This window comes from Ranitomeya variabilis, chromosome 4, assembly GCF_051348905.1.
Source record: "Ranitomeya variabilis isolate aRanVar5 chromosome 4, aRanVar5.hap1, whole genome shotgun sequence".
NCBI lineage: Eukaryota > Metazoa > Chordata > Amphibia > Anura > Dendrobatidae > Ranitomeya > Ranitomeya variabilis.
This window is the reverse complement of record NC_135235.1, coordinates 765,344,073-765,365,160: the sequence shown is the minus strand read 5'-3', so window position 1 is coordinate 765,365,160 and position 21,088 is coordinate 765,344,073. Positions and strand designations below refer to the sequence as shown.

The 21,088-nt window shown below is 46.3% G+C and overlaps 1 protein-coding gene across 1 annotated transcript in view; it reads right to left on the bottom strand.

The window, feature by feature from the left end:
* The window catches only part of LOC143766877 (uncharacterized), a 40,937-nt gene extending 20,883 nt beyond the window's left edge, over positions 1-20,054 (bottom strand). The window contains exons 1-6 of the mRNA XM_077254875.1: positions 20,038-20,054; positions 11,631-11,819; positions 11,322-11,501; positions 11,116-11,239; positions 10,935-11,032; positions 2,077-2,167 (exon numbers count right to left, since the gene is read on the bottom strand). Coding sequence (XP_077110990.1) covers positions 2,077-2,167; positions 10,935-11,032; positions 11,116-11,239; positions 11,322-11,501; positions 11,631-11,708 — 571 coding nt within the window. The 5' untranslated portion in view covers positions 11,709-11,819; positions 20,038-20,054. The remainder of the gene's footprint in view (positions 1-2,076; positions 2,168-10,934; positions 11,033-11,115; positions 11,240-11,321; positions 11,502-11,630; positions 11,820-20,037) is intronic.
* Between the last annotated feature and the right edge of the window lie 1,034 nt (positions 20,055-21,088).

Sequence of the window (21,088 nt, the reverse complement as noted above, 5' to 3'; positions counted from 1 at the left end):
CCCGATTCTAATGCATCAGGTATTGTAGAATATGCATGTCCCCGTAGTATATGGACAATGATGATTCCAGAATTCGCGGCAGACTGTGCCCATCGCTGATTGGTTGAGGCAACCTTCATGACATCATCGTCGCCATGGCAACCATTATGACATCTACGTCGATACTGTGCCCGTCGCTGATTGGTCAAGGCAATTTTTATGACATCATCGTCGCCATGTTGTGCCCGTCACTGATTGGTCGAGGCCTTGCGGCCTCGACCAATCAGAGACGTGGGATTTCCAGGACAGACAGACAGACAGGAAAACCCTTAGACAATTATATATATAGATTTAAAGAGAACTGTGTATAATAGTGCAGAGCGGAGATGTCTTAAAGGGAACCTGTCAGCAGGATTGTGCTCAGTGACTACAGACAGTGTCAGGTCGGTGCCGTTATACTGATTACACCGATACCTGGTGATGAAATCCGTCTTGTGGTTGTTGTTTAATCTGTATTTGTAGTTTTCAGTTAATGAGATTCTCGGGCTCTGGGGCGGGGCTGTGTGTGGGGCTTTGTGTGGTGCTCTGGGGCGGGGCTGTGGGCGGGACTTTATGTGGTGCTCTGATTACATATTCATCTGTATTGGCTTATGACAGGTCGCTGATCCCTCACTACAGGAGCTAACAGCCCCTCTGACATTGAATCGGAGACTCTGTGGCCTGACGTGACATGATCACCCTCACACTAAGGCTGGCGTCACACTAGGAGTAAGTAAATACGGTCCGTTTTTTACGGCCGTAATACGCGGTGATGCGTCCTCTGCTGGATGAACTCATATGAACTCGAGCGTGGGAAAATATTCTGAAAAGTTCCCACGCTCGAGTTCATATGAGTTCATCCAGCAGAGGGCGCAGCACCGCGACTCGAGGTAACTACAGTACATTCCCCTGCATTCCATTCATTCACCAAGTTTTACAGGCAGGAGCACAGCTGCATTAGCAGAGCTCCTAGGTGTAAAATGACTTAACCCCTTCAGATGGATTTACAGCTTGGGACAAGACTAACGACGGAAGGTATAGAATATTGTTGTTTGCTTTTTTAACTTTATTTCAGGTGACAAGGGTCTTCAGGTGGATTAAGAGTATAATAAAATATTAAAACACCATGTGTCTATTTCATTAAAATACTTTTTTTTAATAATGTGTTTTATTAACCATTTCGTACTATTGGATTAATAATGGATAGGTGTCATAATTGACGCCTCTCCATTATTAACCTGGCTTAATGTCAACTTAAAATAGCAAGGTGACATTAACCCTTCATTACCCCATATCCCACCTCTACAGGGGAGTGGGAAGAGAGAGGCCAAGTGCCAGAATAGGCGCATCTTCCAGATGTGCCTTTTCTGGGGTGGCTGGGGGCAGATGTTTTTAGCCAGGGGGGCCAATAACCATGGACCCTCTCTAGGCTATTAATATCTGCCCTCAGTCACTGGCTTTACCGCTCTGGCGGAGAAAATTGCGTGGGAGCCCATGCCAATTTTTTCCGGGATTTAACCCTTTAATTTAATAGCTAGAGCCCCCAAATTTGACACAGACACTTCTTACATTAGTAAAGAGGAATATGTAATAAAAGAAGGGATATGAGATGGTTTCGCAAGTCACACACATGGTCCGTGTGTAATCCGTAATTTTCTCGCCCCCATAGACTTTCATTGGCGTATTTTTTGCGCAATACGCTGACAAACGCAGCATGCTGCGATTTTGTACGCCCCCGTAACACACCGTATATTACGGATGAGTAATATACGGCAGATAGGAGCTGCCCCATGAAGAATTATTGGGCCATGGGCAATGCGTATTTTCTGAACGTATTTTCTGCAGCTCATACGTCTGTAAAACTCGCTAGTGTGACGCCGGCCTAATACCAGTGAGTAGGTGGATCTACCAGGTTGTAAGTTCCATATAAAAGTGTTTTCAATGCCCAAAGTCATTTGAACAGTTTTGGGTGGAGGAGAACTACACCACCGATAAAGCAGTCACAGCCAGTGATGAGAAGAATCTGTGACTTCTCTGCATTTAGTGGTTACTCCTCACCTGGGTAGTCATATGTGGGAATCTCCTCTTTACACCACTCATCCCTCCTCACATATGTCTCTGTAGTATTAATATGGGTCAGATCTTCACCCTGAAACAAATATTATAAATGTCACCGACAGATGGAGAAGTCACATCTATGATCAGCTCTAATCCTGCCATCTCCACCGTTCTCATCACACAAGTATAAAACATATAATACTGGTGGATAAAGCAAGACTGAGCACAAGACCTTCACTGGCGTCTACACATCATAGGGGAGATCTCCTGACTAGGGTTGAGCAAAACGGATCGTTCATTTTCATAAGTCGCCGACTTTTGGCAAAGTCGGCGTCTCATGAAACCGAGCCGATCCCTGTGTGGGGTCTGCCATGCGGTACGCGACTTTCGCGCCAAAGTCGCGTTTCAATGACGCTAAAAGCGCCATTTCTCAGCCAATGAAGGTGGACGCAGAGTGTGGGCAGCGTGATGACATAGATCTCAGTCCCCACCATCTTAGAGAAGGGCATTGCAGTGATTGGCTTGCTTTCTGCGGCGTCACAGGAGCTATAAAGGGGCGTTCCCGCCGACCACCATCTTACTGCTGCTGATCTGAGCGTAGGGAGAGGTTGCTGCAGCTTCTTCGGAAGCAGGGATAGTGATAGGCAGGGTACATAAAGCTACAAACCGCTTGTGCTGTAGCGATTTCCACTGTCCAACACCACCTTTTGATTGCAGGGACAGTGGAAGCTACATTTTTTTTCCCTCAGCGCTGTAGCTCATTGGGCTGCACTAGAAGGCTCCCTGACCCTGATAGCTGCGTTGCTGTGCCTGTGTGTACGCCGCTGTGCAAACCAGCTGCTTTTTTCAAAGCACAAATCCTGTTTTTCCTTCCTTTCTGCACAGCTATCTTGTGTGTTTGTCCACACTTTTGTGTGCAGCAGTCCTTTTTATAGCTGCCTGCCATACTTTTCTGAGATAACTGCAGGGAGATAAATATTGGCAAGTCTGCCTCCGTGCCATTGCTGTGTGTGGCATCTGTCTCTCATTGTGTGCCAACGAAAACACTGTGTAATACTTGGCCATTTTTTTTTTTTTTTTTTTTGGTACATTCTCCCTTTTCCCCCAAAAAAAATTAGTGGGAGATAAATATTGGCAACTCTGCCTCCGTGCCATTGCTGTGTGTGGCATCTGTCTCTCAGTGTGTGCCACCGAAAACACTGTGTAATACTTGGCCATTTTTTTTTTTTTTGGGTACATTCTCCCTTTTCCCCAAAAAAAATTAGTGGGAGATAAATATTGGCAAGTCTGCCTCCGTGCCATTGCTGTGTGTGGCATCTGTCTCTCATTGTGTGCCACCGAAAACACTGTGTAATACTTGGCCATTTTTTTTGGGGGGGGGGTACATTCTCCCTTTTCCAAGAAAAAAATTAGTGGGAGATAAATATTGGCAAGTCTGCCTCTGTGTCATTGCTGTGTGTGGCATCTGTCTCTCATTGTGTGCCACCGAAAACCACTGTGTAATACTGGGCCATTTTTTTTTTTTAGGGTAAATTCTCCCAGAAAAAAAAAAAAATAGTGGGAGATTAAGATTGGCATTTCTGCTTGAGTGCTGGTCCTGTGTGTGCCATCTGTCTCAAATTATTGGGGCACAGAAAACCTAGTGTGTAACATTGGGCCTGATTTTCCTTTCAGTGTCAGGCACCTATAAAGGTATATATAAATCCTACAGAAGTTTGAGTTCACCTTATAAGTTGTTTTACAGTAACAAATAGCGTTACTTTGGTTACGTTTTGCAAACAATGAGGAAGTCTAGTGGAAGAGGTCGTGGCCGTGGGCGGTCATTGTCAGCTGGTAATGATGGTAGTGGTGGTGGAGCATCAGGTGGTCATGGTAAAAGCAGTACAGCACCTAAGTCTCGAGTTGTTGAGCCAGGTTCGTTGTCTGGCTACACAAGGCCTCGAACGCTCTCTTTTCTGGGAGTAGGAAAACCACTTTTGAAGCCGGAGCAGGAGGAACAAGTATTGGCTTTCATTGCTGACTCTGCCTCAAACTCTTTCGCCTCCTCCTCGGAAAGTGCCAAATGTCAGAGCAGTGCATCGTCAGTGGATGCTCCCGGTCAGGAACAAGTCGCTTCCTTGTGTCCTTCACTAAAAACAACAGTTAAGGATGCGTCAGTCGACACAACAGGTTACTCCATGGAGCTCTTTACACATACCGTTCCTGGGTTAGACAGTGAAACAGTTAACAGGCCATGCCCATTAGAAGTTGAATCGGACATGGAGTGCACAGATGCACAGCCACAGCCAGATTACTATGCTGTTCCTTTGACTCAGACCAGAACATTGCCCTCGCAGTGTACGGAGTCAGAATCAAACCCAGCGGAGACTATGGTGCCCCGTCACGAATGCTATACCACCGGCTTACACGGTGACACAGACGAAATTGCACACGACATAGAAGAGGAGGTCATAGATGACCCAGTTGTGGACCCCGATTGGCAGCCATTGGGGGAACAGGGTACAGGCGGCAGTAGTTCTGAAGCGGAGGAGGAGGAGCCGCATCAGGCATCAACATCACAACAGGTTCCATCTACCGGGCCCGTATCTGGCCAAAAACGCGTGGCAAAAACAAAACCAGTTGCAGGACAGCGTGGCCATCCGGGTTAAAGAAGCTCAGTCTGCAATGCCTGAAAAGGTATCCGATAGTAGAAAGAGTGCAGTCTGGCATTTTTTTAAACAACATCCAAATGATCAGCGCAAAGTCATCTGTCAAAAATGTTCAACTACCTTAAGCAGAGGTCAGAATCTTAAAAGTCTAAATACAAGTTGCATGCATAGACATTTATCCACCATGCATTTGCAAGCCTGGACTAACTACCAAACGTCCCTAAAGGTTGCAGCACCCTCGGCCAATGAAGCTAGTCAGCAACGCTACATCCCTTCCCTCCCTGTAAGCCCACCATTTCCCGTGCCACCTGCAGTATCTGTGCAGCTTTCGTCGCCAGGCCAAAGCAGTCAGGGAATCACCAGGTTAGTAGTAGGAAACACTGCATGTAGGGCACCGGCAAGAATACCATCTCCAACCCTCTCTCACTCACCCATGTCCACCGGCACCACCGCTAGTTCCACGATCTCCAGCTCTCCAGTCCAGCTCACCCTACATGAGACTCTTGTTAGGAAAAGGAAGTACTCATCCTCGCATCCGCGTACACAGGGTTTGAACGCCCACATTGCTAGACTAATCTCATTAGAGATGATGCCCTACCGGTTAGTTGAAAGCGAAGCTTTCAAAGCGCTGATGGACTACGCTGTACCACGCTACGAGCTACCCAGTCGGCACTTCTTTTCTAGAAAAGCCATCCCAGCCCTCCAACAGCATGTTAAAGACCGCATCGTCCATGCACTCAGGCAGTCTGACTACAAAGGTGCACCTGACAACAGATGCATGGACCAGTAGGCATGGCCAGGGACGTTACGTGTCCATCACGGCACACTGGGTGAATGTGGTAGATGCAGGGTCCACAGGGGACAGCAATATTGGGACAGTTCTGCCTAGCCCACGGTCAAGGAAAGAATTGGCTGTAGGCGTTCGCCCCCCTCCTCCTCTTCCTCCTCCTTCTCCTGCAGAAGCGAGAGCTCGTCCACAGACCGCAGTCGCACATCCACTCCATCCGCAGCTGCCACTGTTGCACACCAGGTGTGCCATTATGGGACAGCTAGTGGCAAGCGTCAGCAGGCTGTATTGGCAATGAAGTGTTTGGGTGACAACAGACACACCGCGGAAGTTCTGTCCGAGTTCTTGCAGAAAGAAACTCAGTCATGGCAGGGCACTGTACATCTTGAGGCAGGCAAGGTAGTAAGTGATAACGGAAGGAATTTCATGGCTGCCATAGCCCTTTCCCAACTGAAACACATTCCTTGCATGGCTCACACCTTAAACCTGTGGTGCAGTGCTTCCTGAAAAGTTATCCGGGGTTACCCGACCTGCTCCTCAAAGTGCGCAGACTTTGCTCGCATATCCGCCGTTCGCCTGTACACTCCAGCCGTATGCAGAACTATCAGCGTTCTTTGAACCTTCCTCAGCATCGCCTAATCATCGACGTTGCAACAAGGTGGAACTCCACACTGCACATGCTTCAGAGAGTGTGCGAACAGAGGCGTGCTGTTATGTATTTGTGGGAGGATACACGGGCAGGCAGTTGGATGGCAGACATGGTGTTGTCAGGTGTGCAGTGGTCGAAGCTACAAGACCTGTGTCAAGTCCTTCAGTGTTTTGAGGAATGCACACGGCTGGTTAGTGCAGACAACGCCATAATAAGCATGAGCATCCCCCTAATGCGTCTGCTGATGCAAAGTTTGACGCACATAAAGGAGCAGGCAGGCGTCTGCAGCCGAGGAAGAGGAAAGCCTTGATGACAGTCAGCCATTGTCTGGTCAGGGCCATGTAGAGGACGCGGTAGTAGGAGAAGAGGAGGAGGAGGACGAGGAGGATGATGGGGATGAGTACTTTTTTAATGAGGAAGCTTCTCCTGGGCCAACAGAAATTAGTGGCGTTGCAAGGCCGGGTTCTGTTTTTGTAAGGGAGACAAGTGACGTAGATTTGCCTGTAACTGCCCCTCAAACCAGCACAACCGCAGATTTGCCAACTGGAACTTTGGCCCACATGGCGGATTATGCCTTTCGTATCCTCAAAAGGGACACACGCATTATTAAAATGATGAGCGATGACGATTACTGGTTGGCCTGCATTCTTGACCCTCGCTATAAAGGCAAATTGCAAAATATTATGCCACATGAGAACCTCGAACAAATATTAGCAACCAAACAAGCTACTCTCGTAGACCGTTTGATTCAGGCATTCCCAGCACACAACGCCGGTGATGGTTCTCACACGAGCTGCAGGGGGCTACAGGGCAGAGGTGTACAGATCAGAAGTGGCGTTGGATAGAGGGGTTTTCTGACCAGGTTGTGGAGTGATTTCGCAATGACCGCAGACAGGACAGGTACTGCAGCATCTATTCAAAGTGACAGGAGACAACATTTGTCCTATTTTTCAGCCCTTATTGATGTTCTCCCTCAACCGTCATTCCCATTTGATTACTGGGCATCCAAATTAGACACCTGGCCTGAATTGGCAGAATATGCGTTGCAGGAGCTTGCTTGCCCAGCAGCTAGTGTGCTATCTGAAAGAGTATTCAGTGCTGCTGGTTCAATATTAACCGAAAAAAGGACTCGTCTGGCTACCCAAAATGTGGATGATCTCACCTTCATTAAAATGAACCACTCCTGGATTTCAAATTATTTTGCCCCACCTTTCCCGGCTGACACCTAGCTTTCCTATAAAAAGGTCTTGCTTCTGGACTGGTCTTACTGAGTGTTCAAATCTCTTAATTTGCAGCAGCTGTTTGTCCAGCATACGACATGTTTACACATCCCCCAATGGGAAAACTCCCCCCACAGGGCCGTTGTCTCACTCTCGACACTTGGCGCAAGCACCCGTTACAGTGCTGTTTGTCAGAAGAGGTGGGTGTGCTCGCTTTTGGTCGACGGCACTGCCACTGGGTCCCTCATAGTACAATGTAGTGTCTCTGGCGGTGGTGGTGCGCACCCAACGTCAGACACACCGTTGTAACATGAGGGGCCCTGGGGCGGTACCGCCGGCCACAAGAGAGTTCCCCCCCCCAGCTCAAACTGTACTCTACCACGTGCAAAATTATCTCGCACAGCTCCACCAATGTTTAGTCTATGCGCTGACATCATTCAATGCCTGGCACTGACAAACAATACCAATTTGTTTGCATCTATGATGCTAGTTAAAGTAGTCTGGGTCAGTGTCCTATATTGACACCAGTAAATACTAATTTACTGCCAAATTACTTTGTCATAAACTCTGCAGATGAGCCCACCCCTGTACCTAAGCATGCCACCCTTTTTTATTTATAGTGGTTTTGCGAGACATTAACATCTATTTATTTTTTGGGAGTACTAACTGTGTCAGACACTTCTTGCAATACTCCTCCACTGACCACAATGCTGCCTGCCTGTGTATCCATGTAACCGATTTAAAACTGCCATGACTGCCTATTGTTTGTTATTTTAGGCCTTTGTGAGCCTGTCTGCGGCCCCTACTTGCAATACTCCTCCACTGACCACAATGCTGCCTGCCTGTGTATCCATGTAACCGATTTAAAACTGCCATGACTGCCTATTGTTTGTTATTTTAGGCCTTTGTTAGCCTGTCTGCGGCCCCTACTTGCAATACTCCTCCACTGACCACAATGCTGCCTGGAGTGCCTGCCTGTGTATCCATGTAACCGATTTAAAACTGCCATGACTGCCTATTGTTTGTTATTTTAGGCCTTTGTTAGCCTGTATGCGGCCCCTACTTGCAATACTCCTCCACTGACCACAATGCTGCCTGCCTGTGTATCCATGTAACCGATTTAAAACTGCCATGACTGCCTATTGTTTGTTATTTTAGGCCTTTGTTAGCCTGTCTGCGGCCCCTACTTGCAATACTCCTCCACTGACCACAATGCTGCCTGGAGTGCCTGCCTGTGTATCCATGTAACCGATTTAAAACTGCCATGAGTCTATTGTTTGTTATTTTAGGCCTTTGATAGCCTGTCTGCGGTCCCTACTTGCAATACTCCTCCACTGACCACACCAATGCTGCCCGTGTACCCCTGGAACCTATTTAAAAGTTCATAGAGCCTAGTTATATATTTTATTTACTATTAATAAGGCCATGATGGACTACTCTGTACCACGCTACAAGCTAACCAGTCGACACTTCTTTTGCGAGAAAAGCCATCCCAACCCTCCACCAGCATGTAAAAGACCGCATTGTCCATGCACTCTGGCAATCTGTGAGTACAAAGGTGCACCTGACAACAGACGCATGGACCTGTAGGCATGGCCACGGAAGATTACGTGTCCATTACGGCGCAATTGGTTAATGTGGTGGATGCATGGTCCACAGGGGACAGCCTACTAAGTCTGTCTGCAGTCCCTAATTCAAATTGTCCTCCACTGTCTAAATCGGAGCTTCCACCTTCTGGCTTTCGGCCTATAGTATCAGAAATTAAACTGCATTTGGCCTTCAACTTTGGTTACGGCCTACTAACGGTGTCTGCCCCTCCCTGGTGTTTGCCCTCAACTGAATAAAGCTGAGCTTCCACCTTCTGGCTTTCGGCCTATAGTATCAGATATTAAACTGCATTTGGCCTTCAACTTTGGTTACGGCCTACTAACGGTGTCTGCCCCTGCCTGGTGTTTTTCCTCAACTGAATAAAGCTGAGCTTCAACCTTCTGGCTCTCATTATGTGCTGTGTTTTTAAAAATTGGTGGTTAGGGCCTACTAACGGTGTCTGCCCCTCCCTGGCGTTTGCCCTCAACTGAATAAAGCTGAGCTTCCACCTTCTGGCTTTCGGCCTATAGTATCAGATATTAAACTGCATTTGGCCTTCAACTTTGGTTACGGCCTACTAACGGTGTCTGCCCCTGCCTGGTGTTTTTCCTCAACTGAATAAAGCTGAGCTTCAACCTTCTGGCTCTCATTAAGTGCTGTGTTTTTAAAAATTGGTGGTTAGGGCCTACTAACGGTGTCTGCCCCTCCCTGGTGTTTGCCCTCAACTGAATAAAGCTGAGCTTCCACCTTCTGGCTTTCGGCCTATAGTATCAGATATTAAACTGCATTTGGCCTTCAACTTTGGTTACGGCCTACTAACGGTGTCTGCCCCTGCCTGGTGTTTTTCCTCAACTGAATAAAGCTGAGCTTCAACCTTCTGGCTCTCATTAAGTGCTGTGTTTTTAAAAATTGGTGGTTAGGGCCTACTAACGGTGTCTGCCCCTCCCTGGTGTTTGCCCTCAACTGAATAAAGCTGAGCTTCAGTCTTTAGGCTTTTGGCCTAAAGTATCAGATATTAAACTGCATTTGGCCTATTAGTGTGTTTGGGCCCTTAAAACAGTGTCTGCTGCTCCTGGGTTTGCTACTCCACTGAACAAAGCAATGCCGCCTGTTTAGTCCGGTTACCAATTTTGAACTGCATTTAGCCTACTTTATTCTTTGGCCCTATATCTGTTTCCTCCTCATCCTGCCCATTGCCCAGCCACTGCTAGATGAGTGTGCTGGTACATTGACCTAGACCACTACATTCCCCTTGCACTCTACACAGCCAGAATCTGACCCTGCTGAAAGTAAGGTTCCCCTTCCCGCATGTTATACCACCTTACACAGGGACAAAGAGGAAGGTGCAGATGAAAGTGCAGGTTCCTTCATCAGGTGGGGGGGGCATACTCGTTGGCGACGTCACTGGCACAGGGCCCCTCAGAGTACGCAAAAGTGTCGCTGCTGGTGGGAGGCGCCCCCGCCGTGCAAACACACCGCTGTACTTTGAGGGGCCCTGTGCCAGTGCCAATGCGAACGAGTGTGCCCCCCTGCTTGCTTAGGATCACAGCACCTGCAACGTTGAAATACATACCTCTCTCTGCTCCACCGCCGTGACGTAGTCCACGATTCCTGGGCCCACTAAAACCTTGAACCAGCCCTACAACTTTTGCCAAATGACCCCCAAGTTCCATTGAACAACTATTATTATAAAGTTAATTAAGATTGACAAGCTTCAGAAACAAGAATGGATGTTTTTGGCATTAAAATGGGCACTGTAGGTGTTTTCCTGGCCTCCACTCACTGCCGACTATGCTTCCCCATTGACTTGCATTGGGTTTCGTGTTTCGGTCGATCCCCGACTTTTAGCGATAGTCGGCCGACTGCACTCGACTCGACTGGACAAAGTCGGGTTTCACAAAACCCGACTCGATCTTTAAAAAATAAAAGTCGCTCAACCCTACTCCTGACACCTTCTCTCCATCTACCTGATGATCCTGAGGAACATTGGGATCTTCTTGGTTACAGTCCTGTGGAAGAAGAGGACGGGGACATCTCTCTGGTGTTGTCCTCTTACTGGATAGATCTGGAGGAAACACATACAGGGAGTGAATTCATTCTTTACATACAGATAATTATAGGCCGTGTGTATTTAGTCCTGTCTATTACCTGGAGATGTGAGGGGCTGGGGAACCTCCATTATGACGTTCTTGTACAGATCTCTGTGTCCTTCTAAATACTCCCACTCCTCCATGGAGAAATAGACAGCGACATCCTGACACCTTATAGGAACCTGACACATACAATGATACCGTCATCCCCCGATCCCTTCATAGTGTTACTGTATAATGTCCCAGCATTCCCAGCAGTGTCACCTCGCCAGTCAGCAGCTCAATCATCTTGTAGATGAGTTCTAGGATCTTCTGGTCATTGATGTCCTCATGGATCAGGAGGTGAGGTGGAGGCCCCGTGATTGGGCTCAGGGGTCTTCCCCATCCCTCAGACACAAGGTCCTGACAGCGATCACTAGAGGTCTTCTTCACCACTGTGTAATCCTTATAATGGAGAGACACATTAATAAATCTCACTACAGACATTTCCAGAGTCCTCACCTCTCCAGTTCTGTCCATCTGTTATTCCCATAGATAAGAATGATGTAATGTGACGTCATCAGAATCTCTCACCTCTCCAGTAAGCCGGAAGAGGATCTCTAGGGTGAGGTGTAATATCCTCTCCGCCATCTTGTCTCTGTCCATATCCATCTGTGATGGGTAAATCAGGACAATTCTCTTTTGTAGAAGATCTTCACTGGGAGGATCCGATATTGTAGAGACTTGAATGAGAACATGAGCCGATGTAACATCATAAGAATCCTGTAATAATACAATTACTGGAGATAATAAGGGAAACATATGAGGAGATTTATTATTTTACAGTATTTAGTTTCCTTCTTTACATCTACTAATAAATCCTATATATTTAGGCCACAGACAACAAGCAGTTTCCTCCTCGGAGTCGGCAGCTGAATACGTTGCTCATAGACTCATCTTCCATAACGCTAATTCTCGTCTCATTTACCGACCCTGGAATCGGCGTTAGCAATAATGCAGGAGATATTCATTACACGCGACATGAGAAATAACTACCGTACTTCATGATGAGGACGACATCTTCATCTTCTACTACGGCTCTAGAGACATATTGGCCAGAGTCGGTCACTGACGCCATCACCACCGGCCGTCTATATGAAGGTTTCCCGTCTTCCCCGCACTGTAATCTTCTATCCCGTTAGATCTCAGCTCTGATTCACACAGAGAAGTTTGTTTATAGCCTAGGAAGGGGGTAATACCCATGGAGCTTTCCAGGCTAGAAATATCAGCTCACAACTGTATACTTAGCCTTTAGTGGCTATTAAAATGGGGGACCCCCCAAAAAAGTGACGTAGGGTCCCCCTATGATAACCAGCAAAAGTTATGCAGACAGTTGCAGGTTCATATTGATAGCTGTTGTGAACTCTATTTTTGGGCTCCCTCTAGTGGTCACAAGCGATACTGTGTAGTGCTGTCTTTCTGCAGGTGGCTCATCAGCTGGTTCGTTATCCTGGTTGGTTTCCTATTTAGCTCACCTGGATACTCAGTTCCTTGCCTGCTATCAATGTATTCAGTGCTCTTCAGATTCCTTGTGACTACCTTGCTCCCAGTCTCTCCAAGACAAGCTAAGTTTTTGTTTGTTCATTTTTTGATTATCAGCATTCATTATGTTTCTTGTCCAGCTTGCTAAAATGTGATTTCCTCGCTTGCTGGTTGCTCTAGGGGACTGAGTTTCTCCCCCCACACCGTTAGTTGGTGTGGGGGTTCTTGAGTGGATATTTTGTAAGGGTTTTTTACTGACCGCATAGATTCCCTTTTCTATTTTCTGCTATCTAGTATTAGTGGGCCTCATTTGCTGAATCTGCTTTCACCCCTGTGTATGTGCCTTCCTCTTACCTCACCGTTATTATTTGTTGGGGGATTCTATATCTTTGGGGATTATTTCTCTGGAGGCAAGAGAGGTCTTTTTTTCTCTCTAGGGGTAGTTAGTTCCTCAGGCTGGCTCGAGACGTCTAGGATTTTTAGGCACGTTCACTGGCTACTTCTAGTGTGTTTGGATAGGTTCAGATTTGCGGTCAGTCCAGTTTGCCACCTCCCTAGAGCTTGTCCTATGTTTGTTACTTAGCTGGAGTAATTTGTGATCCTCAACCACTAAGGATCATAACAGATAGCCTAGGAAGGGGCCATGGATACGGTGGCCCTAGGCTAAAAAAATCAGCTCTCAGCCACCAAGAAAAGGCACATCTCTAAGATGCTCCAATTCTGGCACTTAGCTTCTCTCTTCCCACTTGACCTTTAGTGGATATCGCTGAAATTGTGATGATGGGAAGGAGAGGGTGACCAATACCGCACCCCACCGAGCCTTGTCAATTCATAGGCATCATAGCAACCGAGTGGGCTACCTTTATGGATGAGACACTCCTGCCTATCCAACTATTGTATGGTAAATATCTCATAGATCCTGGGTTCATTAGTATTTGCACCAAGAATGAGGCTAAGTGAGTATTTATTAATTAACTGTCGGTGGTCGGAGGTAGTCAGTGAGGTGGATGGTACCATATTGTACATGTGGGGGGCAGTACTGTGGGAACATTAAAAAGTGGGGTGATGGCAGTACTGTGGGAACATTAAAAAGTGGGGTGATGGCAGTACTGTGGGAACATTAAAAAGTGGGGGGATGGCAGTACTGTGGGAACATTAAAGTGTGTCTGAGGGGGATGCCAGTCCTGTGGAAACATTATGCTGTGTCTGTGGGAAGCCACTATTGTAGGAACAAAATACTGTGTGTGGTGGGATGATGGTACTGTAGGAACATTATACTGTGTGTGGGGGTATGGCGGTACTGTGAGAACATTATACTGTGTGGGGGTATGGCGGTACTATGAGAAGATTATACTGTGTGTGGTGGGATGGAGGTACTGTGAGAAGATTATACTGTGTGTGGGGGTATGGTGGTACTATGAGAAGATTATACTGTGTGTGGGGGTATGGTGGTACTATGAGAAGATTATACTGTGTGTGGTGGGATGGAGGTACTGTAGGAACATTATACTGTGTGTGGTGGGATGGAGGTACTGTAGGAACATTATACTGTGTGTGGTGGGATGGAGGTAATGTGGGAACTTTATACTGTGTGGGGGGGTATAGCAGTACTGTGAGAACATTATACTGTGTGTGGGGGTATGGCGGTACTATGAGAAGATTATACTGTGTGTGGGAGTATGTTGGTACTATGAGAACATTATAAAGTGTGGGGGTATGGCGGTACTATGAGAAGATTATACTGTGTGTGGTGGGATGGAGGTACTGTAGGAACATTATACTGTGTGTGGTGGGATGGAGGTACTGTAGGAACATTATACTGTGTGGTGGGATGGAGGTAATGTGGGAACTTTATACTGTGTGGGGGGGTATAGCAGTACTGTGAGAACATTATACTGTGTGTGGGGGTATGGAGGTACTATGAGAACATTATACTGTGTGTGGGGGTATGGAGGTAATGTGGGAACTTTATCCTGTGTGTGGGGGTATGGAGGTACTATGAGAACATAATACTGTGTGTGGAGGTATGGAGGTAATGTAGGAACATTATACTGTGTGTGGGGGGCAAATCACGAGAAAAGGGGACCGAAACACAGAGTACAAAAAACCAGGGGAGGTAGGTTTTCTATATAAGTATAGTGAATCAGATTATAAAAATAATAAAACACCACCTTAAGTTTGTACTACTGTGAAAATGGACCTTGATAAAAATTGGACTATCAGGAAAAAAACACCATAGAAAAACAAGAACAAAAGCTGACTAAAAGTCCAAAGTACAGAAAGTATACATTTATTTTTTATTGGTATACCAGGTTAAAAATAATGTAGAATCAAAAAATTACATAAAATGATAAATACAATGCATTTCAGTATAATACAAAAAAAAGGGGGCGCACTACACAAGAATGGGGAAATATGGGGAAATATCTCAGGGTGCAACTAGGCAAAAATATAAAAAAAAATGTGTCACAACAAAAAATATGTAGTGCACAATAACAAAATATATATAAGTGCACAATTACAAAATCAAAGTGTTATATATAGTGAGCATGATAAACATACATACTTTTTTTTGCATATAAAATAGTAAAGTGCAAGAGAGTGCAAAGATTCACAATTGTGTGTCAACGTGTCCACTGTAAACACAATACTCTGAATAAAATAATAAGTGTAAATGTGAAAGTTACACCAGCAGCTGTCAGTGTATCCATCGAGTGATAAGGATTGATCATCAGGGATCAGTAAGTGAAATACAATAGTGGTAATATCAGGTAACTTACAAAGTAGTAAGATCTGTTCCTGGTCTCCTGGATGGGCGCCCTCCCCAACGCGCGTTTCGGCACGCTGCCTTCGTATGGTATTTCATTTACTGATCCCTGATGTTCAATCCTGGTCACTCAATACACTGACAGCTGCTGGTGTAACTTTCGCATTTGCACTTTATTATTATTTTATTCAGAGTATTGTGTTTACAGTGGACACGTTGACACACAATTGTGAATCTTTGCACTCTCTTGCACTTTACTATTTTATATGCAAAAAAATGTTATGTATGTTTATCATACGCACTATATATACAGTAACACTTTGGTTTTGTAATTGTGCACTACATATTTTTTTGCTGTGTCACATTTTTGATATTTTTGCCTAGCTGCACCCTGAGATATTTCCTCATCTATCTACTATATAATTGTCTAAGGGTCACGTACGTCTGTCCTCCTGTCTGTCACAGATATTCATTGGTCGCGGCCTCTGTCTGTCATGAAAATCCAAGTCGCTGATTGGTCGTGGCAAAACGCCCATGACTATTGCCACGACCAATCAGCAACAGCCATAGTCTGACAGCAAAATGGCCGCTGCTTTACTGCCCTGCAGTCAGCGCTGAGCGCTCACACAGGGTTAATGCCAGCGTTAACGGTCCGCGGTGTAACGCACTCCGTTAATGCAGCTATTAACCCTGTGTGACCAACTTTTTACTATTGATGCTACGTATGCAGCATCAATAGTAAAAAGATCTAATGCTACAAATAATAGTAATAAAAAAAGGTTATTCTCACCATCTGACGTCGCACGCTGTCCTCGGCAGTGCAAGCAGCAGGTTCCGGTGCCAAGGATGCTATGCGAGAAGGACCTGCCATGACGTCACGGTCATGTGACCGCGACGTCATCACAGGTCCTGCGATCATACCAACCCTGGGACCGGAAGCTGCCGCGTGCACCGCACACCGGCGCCAGGACTTCACGGGGCCTTCGGAAGGTAAGTATATGTTTATTTTTTATTTTAAGTCTTTTCTAACCACGCATATAGTGCTCACATTGCTATATACCATGTGGGCTGTGTTAGATACTGCGTGGGCTCTGTTATATACTACATCTCTGTGCTATATACAGGGTGGAGCGCGGTAATTTGCTTTTTTGCACTGCATGCTGTGGCGGCACTGTCGGTCGAAGAGAGGGGAGAGTGGGTGTGGCTTACAGTGGCTGATGGGAGATTTGTATTCCTCCGCCTTTCAGTTGCCATCATGCAGTGGACACGTGAGGAGAGGTCATTTTGTGTTGAAGCGTATTTTTCAAATGCCCACTCAATCATTGCAGTGCAGCGTGCTTTTCGTTTACAATTCGCTGTTCCTCCACGCGGACATGTTCCTGGACGGCAATCAATTGTAAATTGGGTGAATGCATTCAGAACAGCAGGGAATGTGTCATGTGTACGAAGGGGACCTGAGAGAAGGATTACAACACCACAAAACATCGAGAGAGTTAGAGCAGCAGTACTGCAATCTCCGAAACGCTCTGCTCGGAAGCAATCATTTGCTCTTGGCATTTCAAGACGTTCTCTCCACCGGATTCTTCATGATGAACTGAATTTTCACCCGTATAAAATGTGCGTGGTCCAACAATTGTCAGCACGGGACTATTTGACACGGCGGACCTCTTGTGAAGACATGTTAGCAACGATACCCCGTGACGCAATTGTGTTTTTTTCTGGTGAGACACATTTTCACTTCAGTGGGTGTGTAAACAAAATATGCGTTACTGGAGTGAAACAAACCCCAGAGAAGTTCACGAGAGACCTCTGCATTCGGACCGCGTCACTGTGTGGTGCGCCATATCACGAGTAGGCATCATTGGTCTTTACTTTTTTCAGGATAACGGTCGTGCCATAACTGTGAACTCCGAACGGTACTTGTCTATGATACAGGATTATTTTCAGCCGGCTCTTGAGGCAATGGAACTAGAGGATACATGGTTCCAACAGGATGGTGCCACTGCACACACAGCGAGGGTTACCATGAATTGTTTGAGGCAAATGTTTCCTGGACGGCTTATCTCTTTGAGGGGAGATGTGAACTGGCCAGCACGCTCACCAGATTTAGCCCCATGCGATTTTTTCCTTTGGGGTTACCTGAAGTCTAAGGTGTATATCAACCGTCCCAACACCTTGGAAGACCTAAGGAACAATATTGAAGCTGAAATTGGCAGAATACCAGTGGACATGCTTGTTAGAGTTCATGAAAACTTCAGAAAACGTATGCAGCAGTGTGTGGATAGCGAAGGTCGACATTTGCCAGATACACTATTTAAAACCATGTAATTTAAAAATTCCATTACTGTTCAGTATAATTAAAATATAAAATAAATTTTTCTAATGATCATAATTTTTTTATTTCATTCCCAAATCAGCAAATTACCGCGCTCCACCCTGTACTATGTAGCTGGGCAATATACAACGTGACTGTGCAATATACAACGTGACTGTCCAATATACTACGTGGCTCTGCTATATACTAAGTGGCTCTGCTATATACTACGTGTCTGTGCAATACACTACGTGGCTATGTTATATACTACGTAGCTATGCTATACACTACGTCAGTTGTGTTATATACTATGTCACTGTGCAATATAGTAGGTAGCCTGTGCTATATACTACCTACATATTCTAGAATACCCGATACGTTAGAATCGGGACACCATATAGTTTTACATATTCTTGTGTAGGGCGCCCCCTTTTCCTTGTAGCTTACAGCTGTGCATTGTATTTATCATTTTATGTAATTTTTTGATTCTATATTAGTTTTAACCTGGTATACCAATAAAAAATAAATTTATACTTTCTGTAATTTGGACTTTAAGTTAGCTTTTGTTCTTGTGTTTCTATGTGTGTGTGTGGGGGGTATAGAGGTACTATAGGAACATTATACTGTGTGTGGGGGGATATAGCGCTACTGTGAGAACATTATACTGTATGGGGGTATAGCGGTACTGTGAGAGCATTATACTGTGTGTGGGGGTATGGCGGTACTATGAGAACATTATACTGTGTGGGGGTATAGCGGTACTGTGAGAACATTATACTGTGTGTGGGGGTATGGCGGTACTATGAGAACATTATACTGTGTGGGGGGTATAGCGGTACTATGAGAACATTATACTGTGTGTGGGGGTATGGCGGTACTGTAGGAACATTATACTGTGTGGGGGGGGTATGGCGGTACTATGAGAATATTATACTGTGTGGGGGTATGGCGGTACTATGAGAACATTATACTGTGTGGGGGTATGGCGGTACTATGAGAACATTATACTGTGTGGGGGTATGGCGGTACTATGAGAACATTATACTGTGTGGGGGTATGGCGGTACTATGAGAACATTATACTGTGTGTGGGGGTATGGCGGTACTATGAGAACATTATACTGTGTGTGGGGGTATGGCGGTACTATGAGAACATTATACTGTGTGGGGGTATGGCGGTACTATGAGAACATTATACTGTGTGTGGGGGTATGGCGGTACTATGAGAACATTATACTGTGTGGGGGTATGGCGGTACTATGAGAACATTATACTGTGTGTGGGGGTATGGCGGTACTATGAGAATATTATACTGTGTGGGGGTATGGCGGTACTATGAGAACATTATACTGTGTGGGGGTATGGCGATACTATGAGAACATTATACTGTGTGGGGGTATGGCGGTACTATGAGAACATTATACTGTGTGTGGGGGTATGGCGGTACTATGAGAACATTATACTGTGTGGGGGTATGGCGGTACTATGAGAACATTATACTGTGTGGGGGTATGGCGGTACTATGAGAATATTATACTGTGTGGGGGTATGGCGGTACTATGAGAACATTATACTGTGTGGGGGTATGGCGGTACTATGAGAACATTATACTGTGTGTGGGGGTATGGCGGTACTATGAGAATATTATACTGTGTGGGGGTATGGCGGTACTATGAGAACATTATACTGTGTGGGGGGGTATGGCGGTACTATGAGAACATTATACTGTGTGGGGGTATGACGGTACTATGAGATCATTATACTGTGTGTGGCGGTAGTGTGAAAATACCTTATTTACGAGAGATGCCAGTACTGTGGAAACATTATACTGTGTGAGCGCCATCATATATATTACATAAGGGGTGTAATAAGAAGAGACATAAAAAAGCCTCCTCAGGGCTGTGCTGCATTTGTACAGACTGCTATCTGCCGTCCAGACGGGACCATGTGACACCAATGGGAAGAGGGAGGGTTTCCGGAGGGAAGAGTCTAGAGGGTGCACCTGGTCAGGAGACCTTGATGGCGCAGTTACTGATATTATAAAGGCCGGAGCCCCAAAGGCAGAACAGATTTGGCGCCAACAAAGGAAAGGGGTGCGGGGAAGAATCTGAGGTACCAGCTCCTGGTAAAGTGCCCGAGGCAGCTGGGTGTGGGGCAGAACCTGCTTACAGGGCATAATGGGGGCATTACACTGTGTGGGGCCAAGAAAGGGGCCCTGTACTAGGAGAACACTCCGCTCCTCACTTCCTGTCCTCCATAGTTGGCTCGTATGTATCTATTACAGGAAACAACAACGTTATGGTTCTTATAAAGAGTCTCCTCCGTGCAGAAGGGGTTAATGTCCCCGGCTGCGCTCAGTACTGGGGAATCTCCACATACCTGCACCTGCAGAGCCGCACTCCACAGATATGGCTGCTCTGTGCGCACAGGACCTGTGATGAGGTCACAGGGGGAGGAGTCAGGGGTCACGTGGTAGTGATGGGCGGCCCGGCTCTTTTATATACAGTGATACATTCTCCTCAGTCCTGGTTCCCGCCCTTTTCCTGTACACTGAGGCCTCATTACTCCCCTGTATAAGTCTCTAGTGAAGCAGGACACACTGTGTTCAGCATTGTGCTGTTTCCTCAGATTGTTGGCTCTTGTGAACAGAGCCCGTACTAGGGTTGAGCGAAACGGGTCGATCATTTTCAAAAGTCGCCGACTTTTGGCTAAGTCGGCGTCTCATGAAACCCGATCCGACCCCTGTGCTTGTCGGCCATGCGGTACGCGACTTTCGCGCCAAAGTCGCGTTTCAATGACGCGAAAAGCGCCATTTCTCAGCCAATGAAGGTGAACGCAGAGTGTGGGCAGCGTGATGACATAGATCCTGGTCCCCACCATCTTAGAGAAGGGCATTGCAGTGATTGGCTTGCTGTCTGCGGCGTCACAGGGGCTATAAAGGGGCGTTCCCGCCGACCGCCATCTTACTGCTGCTGATCTGAGCTTAGGGACAGGTTGCTGCCGCTTCGTCAGAAGCAGGGAGAGCGTTAGGCAGGGTCCACTAACCACCAAACCGCTTGTGCTGTAGCGATTTCCACTGTCCAACACCACCTTCGGTGTGCAGGGACAGTGGAAGCTAATTTTTTTTTTTTTCCTCAGCGCTGTAGCTCATTGGGCTGCCCTAGAAGGCTCCGTGATAGCTGTATTGCTGTGTGTACGCCACTGTGGAAACCAACTGCTTTTTTCAAAGCACATATCCTCTTGTTCCTTCCTTTCTGCACAGCTATCTTTTTTGTTTGTCCACACTTTTTATTTAATTTGTGCATCAGTCCACTCCTATTGCTGCCTGCCATACCTGGCTGAGATTACTGCAGGGAGAAAGTAATTGTAGGACAGTCCCTGTTTTTTTTTTGTTTTTTTTGTGGGAGATTAAGATTGGCATTTCTGCTGG